The 13,335-nt window shown below is 42.3% G+C and overlaps 1 protein-coding gene across 1 annotated transcript in view; it reads left to right on the top strand.

Annotated features, from left to right (window-relative positions):
- The window catches only part of LOC105826521 (microtubule-associated serine/threonine-protein kinase 4-like), a 167,638-nt gene that overhangs the window by 149,062 nt on the left and 5,241 nt on the right, over positions 1 to 13,335 (top strand). The window contains exons 21-23 of the mRNA XM_012664501.1: positions 2,054 to 2,283; positions 2,838 to 2,960; positions 11,350 to 11,486. Of these exons, the coding sequence (XP_012519955.1) occupies positions 2,054 to 2,283; positions 2,838 to 2,960; positions 11,350 to 11,486 (490 nt within the window). The remainder of the gene's footprint in view (positions 1 to 2,053; positions 2,284 to 2,837; positions 2,961 to 11,349; positions 11,487 to 13,335) is intronic.

The following is a 13,335-nucleotide window of genomic DNA, read 5'->3' as shown; positions in this document are numbered from 1 at the left end:
TGGTGTGGTCTAGTGTACTTTCGAACACTGGTGTGAAAGCCCATACTTTGGTAAAATAGGGAAATTATTCGATTTGGGAAGATAAAGGAGACCATCACAAGGTAAAAAATTAGGAGCTTGGCTTTTCAGCTTTTGGGGCCGATGTGTGTCTACTCTGTCCTCTTCCCACCTGCATGTTTTTTTGTGTGTTTTTTTTTTGTTTTTTGTTTTTGAGACAGAGTCTCGCTCTGTTGCCCGGGCTAGAGTGAGTGCCGTGGCGTCAGCCTAGCTCACAGGAACCTCAAACTCCTGGGCTCAAGCGATCCTCCTGCCTCAGCCTCCCGAGTAGCTGGGACTACAGGCATGCGCCACCATGCCCGGCTAATTTTTTCTATATATTTTAGTTGTCCGATTAATTTCTTTCTATTTTTAGTAGAGACGGGGTCTCGCTCTTGCTCAGGCTGATCTCGAACTCCTGAGCTCAAACGATCCGCCCGCCTCGGCCTCCCAGAGAGCTAGGATTACAAGTGCGAGCCACCGCGCCCGGCCCCACCTGCATGTTTTGAAGTTCCCTGACCACCATGTGCATCTCTTCACCTGGCCCTTGATTAGACAGAAGGGAGCCAGCAAAAGAGAACCAAGGTGCCTCTGTGAGGGCACAGAGTGAAGGACATGGAGAGCGAGTGGCACATTTGGCTTTGCTCTTCTTGGGACAAACATAACGATGGGAAGAGTGGGTAGTATGGGTGCTTTCAGCTCACTGGGACCACAGTGGAACTCGCCACACCCTTGTAGCCTTCAGTAGCACCGGGCACTTTGTAGCCCGCCTCCAACTAAGCTCACATTTAAACGTCAACATCTTTTATAGATTATTCTGCCTTGTCTCAAAAACACACATACACATATGTGCACATGCAGACAATCTCACATCGCCACTTAACACCTATTTAGATCCACATAGATGGAACAGTGCTATGAACAATAAATTAAAAGTGTATTTGTGTTTTAGTTCATTTCTGTTGCTATAACAAAATACCTTAGATTGGGTACTATGTAAACAACAGAATTTATCATTCATAGTTCCGGAGGTGGGAAGTGCAAGATCAAGGTGCCAGCTGATTTGGCGTCTGGTGAGGGCTCATTCCTCAGAGATGGTACCTTCCATGTGTCCTCCCATGGCAGAAGGGGCAAACAAGCTCCCTTAGGCCTCTTTTATAAGGGCGCTAATCCCATTCATGAGGGAATAGAACCTCATGACCTAATCACCTCCCGAAGGCCCCACCTCTTAACATCGTCGCTTTGAGGTTTCAACATATGAATTTGGGGGGAACACAAGCAGTCAGACCACAGCAGTTTGCTTATAAAACAGAGAAAACAGAGTAGAATTGGTATTTTGGGATATGAATTGAATTTCTCCTAACATTTCTCTATCTCACCAACATTATCCTCTTAGAAACCTTATCAGAATTATAGATAATATATGAAGAGGATCAGTTGTAACCGTACTAATGAGTTATTCTTTTATAGAGAAGTCACCATTTCCGTGTCTTCTTGATTAAAATTCTTTAATCAGTACTGGTTCAATAGCATGGTAGAAAGCAGCTAGTAAATTAATAAATTGCTTTCCCGGGCACGTGTGTTGAACAGGACCACGTTAAAGTTGCTTAGTGCAGGATTTGGAGTCCCAGTGTCTCTTACTGTAGTACATAAAGTCTTCTGTGCGTGAGGACGTACTTGAAATACATGCATCTACGATTTATTTCTTTAGTTAAAATAAGTAAAAATATCACAGCCAGAAAGTTGCTAATCGGTGTCTTTTAATTAGTGTAGAAAATTAAATTATAACTTTAGGGTATTAACTGAAAAATTCATTAAAATAGGAACACTTTTGAAGTTTCCCTGACAGGCTTCTGTTTTGAAATCCATGCTTATCTCTTCTTTATTTTGCCATTGGAAATGAATGGGTTTGTTTTGTGGCCGTGCTCCCAGTCCTGGCAGGGCCCACGTGGCGAGGACTGTCTGCATGGATGTGTGTAGCCAGGGCCAGCTTTGGTGAGCGGCTTCTTTGTTGCAGATATGTTTGCTGTCTCCCCACTGGGAAGTCCAATGTCTCCCCATTCCCTGTCCTCGGACCCTTCTTCTTCGCGGGATTCCTCTCCCAGCCGAGACTCTTCCGCAGCTTCTGCCAGTCCTCATCAGCCCATCGTGATCCACAGTTCAGGGAAGAACTATGGCTTCACCATCAGAGCCATCCGGGTATACGTGGGAGACAGTGACATCTATACAGTGCACCATATCGTTTGGGTGAGATCAACAGTCTACTTGCTATTAGTTTTCATTTTCAGCCAAGCTGGAGACTGGATAAGTTGACCGAGGCATAGTTAATAGCGAATGTATTTTCTTTTGAGATGGCTGTTTGGATGGGTTTCATTTTCCGTTTAGAGCTCTTTCCCTCTGCCTGTGTGGTAGAATTGAATTTAGCAAAAACTAATCATTTCTCATAATTCTGTCCAGTTTTCATATTTGATTGTCCACTCTTATTAATACATACCAAGCTGACAGATGTAGTCAAAGGCAGTCCTGTATCCATCCTTCTTTCATTCTCTCTCTCTCTCTTTTTTTTTTCTGGTCTTTTTAAAAATTACCGTCTCAGTTCGCTTCAAAATTTTTAAGGAACCGTAGGAATTATCCTATTTTGGAACAATGACAGAATAGGAATAGTAACCATGCCTTTTTGGTTTTCTATTAGGAGCTTAGAGCCATTTGCTAATTGACTCAGAATATTCTGCCAGAGAAACAGTAGGTGTTAGGGTTGTCATTTGTTTGCTTACAAATATATTCTCTCCACTTGGACGTAGAATGTAGAAGAAGGAAGTCCAGCGTGCCAGGCAGGACTGAAGGCTGGGGATCTGATCACGCACATCAATGGAGAACCGGTGCACGGACTCGTCCACACAGAAGTTATAGAGCTCCTGCTAAAGGTATTGCCGTTTGCGTGTCAGGGCCGTGCAGACGAGGCAGGTAGCCCAAAGGAACTAGTAGCAAGAGGCTGACTGCTCTGCGGCACACCCATGTCATCAGTCTCATTACTGAGAAAGTATTCAGTAGTCTGAGGTTTAATATGAAGACAAAGATATATGAATTCTCTGGTTCTGTATTCTGAAATAATATCCTTATATCTGCATGCTCATTCCCTAACTTAATTTTGCTTCTCATTCTCCGTTGTAAACAGTAAGAATTTTCTTTGTTTGTATGCCTCACATAGTGACATCTATTTGGGAATCACCTTGTCCTAAAGGGGAATTTCTTCAGGAACTTTCAGTAGGAACTTTCTAGTATAGTAGAAGGCAAAATAGTATTAAACTGTGCGGTTAGATCTGAATGTTTAGTCTGAGAGTCGGAGTTCCTTCGAAGGACAGAATTGCGAATATATATATATACGTGTACTATAAATTATAAAAATAAGTGATAGTGGAAGGAGGGGTTCTAGCTATTATTAGGCTTCCCTCCTCCTTTTCAAATTAACTTAAATGAGGATCAATTTAAAATTTATTTAAAATCTAAGCTCCATAGAGCCTGTGGTGTAAGGAGCTCACGTGAATACAAACGGAGAGAGAGCGTATACACCGATCCTCTCAGACAGTTCTGTTGAGTTATTCACTTTGCCACCTGCTGACTCTAGAATATAAAGTTACAGCTCCAAATATGAATCTGGTTAAAACAAATAAAGATGAATTTATATATTTGATTTAAAATTTCTCAGAAAAAGACGGCTACGTTATGTGTGATGAGAAGTACAGTTCCTACTTGTGGGATTATTTTACAACCAACAGACTTAGGGACGACCTTTTGCTTCTTGGGCACCGTCCTTTAGTCTCTGGAAGGGGCTACCAGCCAGGAGAGGTGAGCTGCAAAGGACCTACGGTCTAGTTAGGGAGGCAAAGCATAAATACAGAAAAGCATAAACACCTACACATCACTTATGTAATGTTCATTCAGATTGTTTCTGTAGTACTCGTTCTGAGGCAGGTAGATGTTGGTAACGTGGGAATTAAGGTATGGTCTCTGCCCTCAAGGTATGGGATGTGTACGTAGCAAAAACAACACAGCTTAGTTATTCGGGCTGTAGCAGAGGGAGGAATGTCACATTTCTGGAGAGAACATTCTATGAGTGGGGAGAGGCATCACAGGCAAGTGATATGAAGCTGGAACTTGAAAGAAAATGAGGAATTTGGAAGAGACTACAGGGAAGTGGGTGTGCATATCTTTCAGAAGCACGTGCAATTAAATGACTTTTCTCCTGCCTTCTCTGCTGTTCCTCCAACCCACATAAGTATATTCTCTAAAAGATTCGGGGTCTGACTTAGGTTCCAGGAGTAGTAAAGAGCATGTATACCCAAAGGTCCAGTGTGAAGTAGTAGAGTTGTTGCTGTTGATTAATTCATGGCATTAATGGGATTTTGGTCTTGGGCTCAGGCCCCATGGGGGCTGGGGGCTCAATAAGTTTGGTGAACCGTGGGGTCCTCCTTTTGCAGTCCAGAAGTTAGCATGGGAGGAGCCAGGTACCACATGGCTGTTTTGTTGTGTTCTGATTTCACGTCTGCTGTTGGTGCTCCTCGGTTTGGTAGCAAAAGCCTTAAGAGGACTGGGTCAGCCTACACGTTTGCTGTACAGCTGCTGAGTAGAAGCAAATGCCACTTCTGGCACCTCAGTGCCTAAGATCTGAGGTTTTTAATTCCATTCAGCATCTGTCTCTGACAGTATGTTTTGTCCAGCTGAGGTGGAACAGCTCTCTCAGAGAAAATGCCCAAGAAATGGGAGGCAGAGCAGGATTGCTGACTGTGAGATCCCTGGGCTGTGAAAGTCACCTGAAATGACCTTAGATTCGCAGAGACAAATGTCAGGGAGAGACACAAAGATTCGTGAGTATGACCAGCTGCTTCTCTGACTACACTGAATCCTGTGGTCTGTGGTGCCCCGTCTCAGGGTCAAAGCCACCCTTGTGGAGAAAGGCCCAGGGAAGTTGCCTTTTCCCTTTGTCTCCTATGTCCAAGATAAGCCTTTCCCGTTCACAGGGCCTGCAGAGGTATGCAGACAGAGGTGCTTGCTGCCTCCAAAGCGCTCCTTGAGCTTTTCTAGGTGCCCACCTTGACCTTTTGTGTTGGTGAAGTCTGTGTTCTGTAGGTATGCGTGCTTCTCCTAGTTATCATCCTTTCTGCTAGAGCTTTTGCAGACCTTGGCATCTATGACTTAAAAAAGGTTAAAGGGATTTCAAGTGGTGATATACGTTTTGTCCTTTGTATTCTTTGTAACGATGTTGTGTTACATGCAGAATAGCTCCTGCCGTGGCGTAGCTCTAGGTCATGTCATATATCTCTCTCCACAACATCAGAATAAGAAATAATAGACTGAAATATAGATACTGAGAAATATGCATTTGTTTATTTTGCCAAGACACAATTGATCACTTTCGTGATTTATTTTGTAACGTATTTTAATATGATTCTGGGTTTTAAAACTTTTCTTCCTGCTTCCATAAAATTTGAATTTGTATTTCCCCTGAAGGTGTCAGAACAGACTCAGATGATCCAATTCATAACGTTTTGTCCTCATCGGTTACAGAGCCCCTTCCACAGCCTAAAGCCTGGGTACAGCCCATGTGTGTCACTGCATGCAGCGGAGCAGAGCCGGCACCCCCTGAAGCCGTGGGGTGCTCTGTCACAAACCCAGACAGCGGATTCTGCCTACCGTTCATAAAAGAAGCATTCGAGAGGAGTAACCAGAGTGTAATGAAACAAAGAGGATACAGGGGATTTAATTATCTTCCCAGCGAACTGTGTAATCATGCAGCTTTCCTCCAAATTTAACCAACGATTATCGAACGAAGAGGGCAAAGCGACTGGTGTCAACGCTGGGTGCTGGGCGCCGTCGCTGGTTTAACATTGGCGTGGTCGCTGCATTCCGGTATTGCTGGATGCTGTTTACACAGTGTTTTAGACTTGCCAAGTATTTCACAAAATCTCAAGATTTTGTAAAATCAGAGAAAGGTGGAGAGGTTATGACAGAGGGTTGTGTGTATGTGTTTAGTAGAACTACATGAGTCCGTGTATAATGTTTATCTTTGGGATTATGGACATGGTAAGCGTTTTTCATGTCTCACGTTTGGTCTCATTTACCTTCACAAATTCAAAGTGAACCCCCGCTAAGGAAGCGCTAACTTCGACGCACAGGGAAACTTGCCCATGGTCACTTGGCATCCTGGACCCATTGGAATAGAGAATGTCATGGTTGTCCAGCTCCACACCCCCCAGGCTGTGTGAATCCCTCACAGTGTACTTCGTCAGCTTCACCTCACACCTTTCCTGCCCTGCCGCAAGGCACCTCCATTGGACAATCTGTCTAGCAGAACTTCATCAACAGTCATTCTTCACCCACTAGAGTTATGAGTGGAGACCATACTGATCCAGCGCTATTCCCTGCTCCCATGATAACTTGCCAGGCTGAACTTCTGTGATCCAAGAACTTTCCACTCAGCCAGGTTGCTGTTTTAATACAGCATTAGTTTAAATCCCCAAAGCATAAGAGAAGCCCTAAAACTTCACCAGCCCCTGCTTCAGAAAAGTCTTTTCCATCAACTCTGGGAGCCTCCAGATGCTAAAATGGGGACCATCAAATAGCGTCATCACCATTTTCACGTATTTACTGAGCCCCTGCTATGTGCAGAGCCTTGTGCGGAGTACTGCAAAGGTGACACAGAAATGACATTTATGAATAGCTAATGGAGAGAGAATCCCTGGTACCTGTCAGGCACATTATAAGTTCTTGACAGGAATAAACTCAGTAACTCTCATAGTTACACTCTGAGGTAGGTGCGATAAATACAGATGTTCCATCTCACAGATGGAAAAACCCAAGCGTGTCTGCTAGGAAGGGGCAGAAGATGATTTGTGCCCAATCAGTGCAGCTCTGGAGCCTGTGCTTTCAACTGCCACGGTGCACATGCTGTACTGCACGTGAAGTCTCTGGTTGCCAATAACTTAGAGTCTCATGTCCACAGGGGGAAACGGTGGCAATGCCAGGCTGCAATCAAAGTGTTAAACATAGGAACAGACTGTAAACATGCGAGAAGTTCTGAGAAAGAGAGATGGCTTTTCTCCAGAGTGGCCAGGAATGGTGTCAAAGAATCGAGGGTTGTCAGTGCAGGGCTTTGAGATGGGTGGAGATTCAGTGCATGGAAAGGGAGTGCAGGATAGTCTAGGCAGAATGAAGAGGTGTGTAAATGCAAGGGCAGGAGAACTCAAGGTATATGAGGTACACAGGTGAACCAGTGGGCTGGAGCCTCGGTTAATGTAAGGATAAAGTGTGCGCGGTGGTGGGGGCTGGGTAGTGAAGGGGTGAGTCAGGGTGAGGACACAGGGATGCAGGGAGAACCCACCCCCCATCTGTGGTTTGCAGAGAAAGAAATGTAAAAGCAGTCAAGGGTGGGGTTATTCAAGACCCACTGATGGCCAAGACAGAGCCACACTGAGAGAAGCAGTTGGACCACTTGACTTCTGCTATTGCATTCAAGTCAGCCAGTTTAAAAGAATTTTCCTCCAGCTGTGCGCTAATCATGAAAATAATTTAAAGTAAAAGTGAACTAATTGAACATTTAACAGTCTACTAACTGCATTTTGGTGGTTGTTATTTTTTAAACAAGTGCCACGGAATTTCTCTGATAAGAAAGAGGTTGCTCATTAATCAAGAGAAGATAATTTTGGATAAAGCAGCCGGGTAAGCCCGTTTGAGTAGTTCCCGTAGCGCTCGCTGTAGCGGAATGGATCCACCAGGTGGCAGCCTTCACAAATCTCGCCTCTCCTTATTTTCCCAGTCCTTTACCATTTTTGTAACCATTGATGTTTCCAACCTAATATTTGCACTCTGCATCCTTTGTGCTTATATTTCCCCTTGGAAAAATTTTCTTTGGTGTTTGTCCATAAGTCTAGTGAATTGTCCTCTGGAGCAGCTGTATGTAAAAACAAGAAAGAGCAAACTGAGTTTGGTTTTTGTAGGGGAAGGAACATTTATTTGTGCAGAGCCTAGTGATGTACTGTCACTTAGCGAGTCCTGGTCTTCACTATTTTCTGATGATAAATATCCAGGATTTACATTTGCCTTACACAATTTTATGATATGTTTATATCTCCTTCACTTCTTTTTGACAGTCTGATACCTTGACTGTGCCTCTTGTCAGTGAAGTGCCAGGTTCTTCCACTGCTCACTGAGCACCATCCCGGCACTGTGCCAGGCACAGAAGCAGCAGAGGGGACCAGAGCATGCCCTGCCCGTAGGGACCAGGGTTTGGTAGGAGGGAATTGGGGGTGAGGGGCAGGAGAGCCAGGCTTGGGCTCTTCCTTTGTAGCCTTGGGATAGAAGAATATCAGGGTCTCTCGAATGTTTATGGCAGCCCAATTCACTATTGCAAGGATGTGGAAACAACCCAAGTGCCCGTCAATCCATGCGTGGATTATTAAAATTTGGTATATGTTTACAATGGAATATTACTCAATCATGAGAAACGACAATGATCTAGAACCTCTTATACTTTCCTGGATTAAACTTAAGCCTATTATCCAAAGTGAGGCACCACAAGATCGGAAGAATGGGCTCCACTTGTACTCGCCATCAAATTGGTAATAACTGATGAACACTAGGGTGCTCACATGGCAGGTGGGGGAGTAAATCCACAACTAAAGGACACGGGGAGCATTGTAGCGGGGAAGGGCATGCCTCTAACCCTCACTTGGGTGAGGCAAAGACAAAGTGTAACCATAATGTTTTTTTTTTTTTTTTGAGACAGAGTCTGACTCTGTTGCCCTGGCTAGAGTGCCGTGGTGTCAGCTTAGCCCACAGCAACCTCAAACTCCTGGGCTCAAGTGATCCTCCTGCCTCAGCCTCCCAAGCAGCTGGGACTACAGGCATGCGCCACCATGCCCAGCTAATTTTTTCTATATATATGCATTTTTTAGTTGTCCAGATAATTTCTTTCTATTTTTAGTAGAGACAGAGTCTCGCTCTTGCTCAGGCTGGTCTCAAACTCCTGACCTTGAGCAATCCACCCACCTCAGCCTCCCAGAGTGCTAGGATTACAGGTGTGAGCCACCACACTTGGCCCCATAATGTTCGTACCCTCATAATACCCTGAAATAAAAAAAAAAAAGAACAGGAAAAAAAAAAAGAATATCAGGGTCTCTGAATCTATTTTCCTTATCTGTAAAGCAAGGATAATAACCTCTTCCAAATCTTCAGGATGAAACAAACAACCCTCATGCCTTAGTTATGAAAATAAATTGAGAGACTATATACGAAAAATGGTTTAAAGATCAAAACGTGGTTTTAAAATGCCAGGTGGCATTGTTAATCTCTTATGGGTAACGATATAAAAGTTATGCTGAATTGTATTAGGAAAGAGTAGGGTGGGACTGAGTCCCTGAGATGGGGCAGCTCTGTGTCCACTCTGCCACTGTGGGGAAGGCGGAGAGAACTTCAGGAAAGATGAATTCTAACCACGTGCATGGCCTCTTTCCTTCACCATAGGAAAAACTAAAATTTCGTCATGGCCTTAATTTGTGAAAAGAAGACTTCATTCCAGAAAAACTTCACTAGACCTTACATATAAGCTGAATTTTTCGTTTGAAGAATAAATAGGATACTGAAAGATAAAGATTTATTTTTAAAGTTTTGGCATTTGCATATAGAATACCTAATATATTCTTTTTGGTCTTTTGAAGTTAAAACCCCATTTCCCTAAAATATTTTCTACAAATATGACTTTAGGTATGGAATTACATGGTCTTAAATGTATAAAGAACTCTAAAACCAATGATAAGATAGGAAGACTTTCCAGTATTAAACTGGATGTAAGACATGAACAAATCATTCCCTAAAGAAATACAGATAACCAAAACACATGAGAGGCAGCATCAACACTTACAAAAATGGAAAATAGAAAACAAGAGCAGTAGGGACACAGTTAAGTAAATTTTGATTCACCCATCTGATGGAATATCTCGTGTAGTCAGTAAAAATCACATTCTTGAAGAATATTTAACGATGAAGGGGAAGTTTATCAAAAATATATAACATGAAATGAAAACAACATAAAACTGTAAATATAGTAAGATTAAAATTGTTTGTTAATGCATGTCTACATAAGTGCATATTTATATATGCTTGAAAAAAGACCAGTAGGAAATACATTGAAATATTATGAGTGGTAGCTGAGTGGTAGGCTTCTCAGTGATTTTTATTTTTTTATTTATACTTTATTATTTTCTTCTTATAATGGTATGGATTACTTTCCAAATCAGAGAGGAAAGTAGATGTTATCATGAAAGCAGTCATTTCCTGTTCTTTCTAGTCACCCGCCCCTACCATACTTAATTCTCCTTCTCTTGGTACCACTCACACCTTGGCTGATAGATGTCTTCTGGGCATGGGCCTTTAAAAAGGCCCTTCTTCCTGTACTACTTGTATTTTCAAGGTAATCAGGGCAATCTCTGACTTTGAAAAGGACATGTTTCTCCCCTGGTTATTATGAAATTCAAGAAGGGATAATTGATGCCGCCTGCCGTGGGCACCCCTCCACCTACCTGCTGACTCTGCACTCAGCTCCGTCCCCAGGGCCTGCCCAGCAAGCCCCTGTCCCAGGATTGAGTGAAAGGACACAGAAACCCACCAGGAATTACCTCACCTTGCATGACCTGGTTAAAGAGAGGTTTCCTACTGGCTGGCACAAACTTTCCAGCTCTGCAAGCTGACAGGTTTTATGGTGATAGAAAAGGAACCTTTAAAAAAAATTAAAAAATAAATGTCTCATTCAGTTTTGCTACTCTATAATTTCTAAGCCAAAGGAAAAACACAAAAAAGAAAAATCAACCAAGAGCAGACAGCCGCTGGGCACATTTATACTTAATACATATGGATGAAGATATCTGTTATTTATAGAGCCTTTTCCATGTGTCACGCTCAGTGCAAAAGGCTTTGCGAACTTTCTCTTATTGAATCCTCAGATGAGCCCTGTGTGATAGGTAGGATGATATTGTTCGCTGGTACAGAAAGTTGGCAGTGGGGAAGGTAAGCAGCTTGCTCAGGTCACAGAGCTCGGATCTGAACTCAGATCTGCAGACTCCAGAGCCCACTCTCTTAAAGAAACTTCCACCCAGTTTGTATTCTGTCAGGACGTCACTGATGGGAGGGTTGTTTAGAGACGGAAGGCCTTTCATATGCATGCTCTTGTCTATTTTTATTTGTCTTTGAAGCTTCTACCTCTCTTCTGATCTTGCTTCATCACAGCATTTCCCTTTAATACCACCTCATTTTTTTTTACAGAGTGGAAATAAGGTGTCAATCACTACTACTCCTTTTGAAAACACGTCAATCAAAACAGGACCAGCCAGGAGAAATAGCTATAAGAGCCGGATGGTGAGGCGGAGCAAGAAATCTAAGAAGAAAGAAAGTCTAGAAAGGTTGGTGAAGCTATTATTTAATAGTATTTGTGAGTTGGGTATATACCCATCTTGAAGAAAAGTTACTCCTTACTTACCTTAAATGCCCACATATGAGAAAGATCTATTTCTTTCTGAAAAATTTCATGTTAAGGTTCACATGTATTATACATTAAAGTTCATAGTCATAATAGCATTAATTTCCATAGTAAAAGGATTTACATATTTACATGGTAGAAGGATTTAGATTGCTTCGTATTGTATGTGAAAGCCAGGAAAAGTCCTTTGCTATTTTTTTAAGCTTCTCCATTTCAGTTGAGTTGGATTTGAGGAACTGGACTTTCAGGCAGTTTTTATAACATTAAATCTACATTTAAAATGTCCTTTACATTATCTAAAAACAGTTGCCATTTTTTTAAAATGCCAGATATTCTGAAATAACTGTATCTTTAAGGTTTCCAAGTAAGCCTAGAAATAAAAGGGCTTTGTTTCATGGACTGGAACTCTAACTAGCTCATACCCGTCTGCAGCCTGGGAAGCAGTGATGAGGATCCTTTTGTGCTCCGTGCAGACACCCGCACGATGCGCGTGTGTGTTCCTGGCAGGGATGTCTCTTGCCAGGCAGCTCCCTGGGTGTGCCTCCTGTGTGGCCACAGCGTTTCTCCTTTGCCCACTCAGACCTCATGAAATATTATCAAATTAAGAGGATTTTTGATGATAGAAGTGTAGAAAAATAAGCAAACAAAAAAGAATGATTTATTAATGCTAGGAACAATAAATAAGCTTACCTAAGAAAGGAAGCAGAATTAGGCTTCTCATGACACAGCTGTGAACAATATTTGTAACATAAAATAAGACACCAGCCATTTTTCTAACTAAAAATTTGGGTTTAGCTGTATTTGGAGGAATAGACAAGGGGAAGTGTGTTTGGTCAGGAGGTAGGAGGGGCTGTATAAGAGCTCAGTCGTCATCTTTCATAGTAGGGAATCAACAGACATTTTCTAAAACTGAAAAACTAAAACACAGGGTAAGCACGTTGTTTAGCAATATGCAGACAAATGGGAGGAGAAATGGGTAAAAGTGTAGCAAGTGGTTTCTCTGGGGAGTGTAGAGAAAGCAGAGTAGAGGAGTTGCTATTTTTCATTATAAGTTTATAGAGCTATATGACTTTTCAACCTGAGTATAATTATCACTCTGATTAAAATTAATCACACATAAGTTCTGGGATCCTTCTTTTCTTTTTTGTGTGCTTTACATTTTAACACATTGATGGCCACACAAAAAAAATCAGAAACTTTTCCTTGGGACCACAGTGTTTTATTATGAAAATAGAGTCAAAACTTTAGTGTAATTTAAAGGTAAACATAAATAGAAAAATGAAATATTCACTTCTATTCAATTAATCCATGTTTTTAGAATTAAATTGACAAGTACTGTTTCCTGTATGCTTCATGTGGCCCCGGGGTCAAAACTAGAGTGAGTTAAATACAACTTTCATGGCAGTTCATGTGTTGTTTGTGCTTTCAGTCATATAGAACAAACTGTTTCGAGGGGTAGCAGTGTGAAAGTTCTGTTTAAGCCCGCCGGGGTGCGTCAGGCTTATATTATGGTAAAAGAACTCCATCATCAGGGCACCCACATGCCCTGACAAGCCATCGTAAGCTGTGATCTCTGGCTCAGGGATGTGCTCGTTGAGCAGTAACTGCACGTTTGCTTCTAATGCTGCACAGTGTCTGCCCTGCTGATATGGTACACTTCAGCTTCACCTTTCTCGATTTTTCTATGTGAATATGCAGCCTCCATTGTTGTCAGGAATATTCAAGAGCCCACAGTGGAATAAGCACAGCAAACAGCCCTTCAACGATAAAGC

This window comes from Propithecus coquereli, unplaced genomic scaffold (assembly GCF_000956105.1).
Source record: "Propithecus coquereli isolate 6110/MARCELLA unplaced genomic scaffold, Pcoq_1.0 Scaffold9, whole genome shotgun sequence".
NCBI lineage: Eukaryota > Metazoa > Chordata > Mammalia > Primates > Indriidae > Propithecus > Propithecus coquereli.
This window is presented reverse-complemented; position numbering and strand designations above follow the sequence as displayed.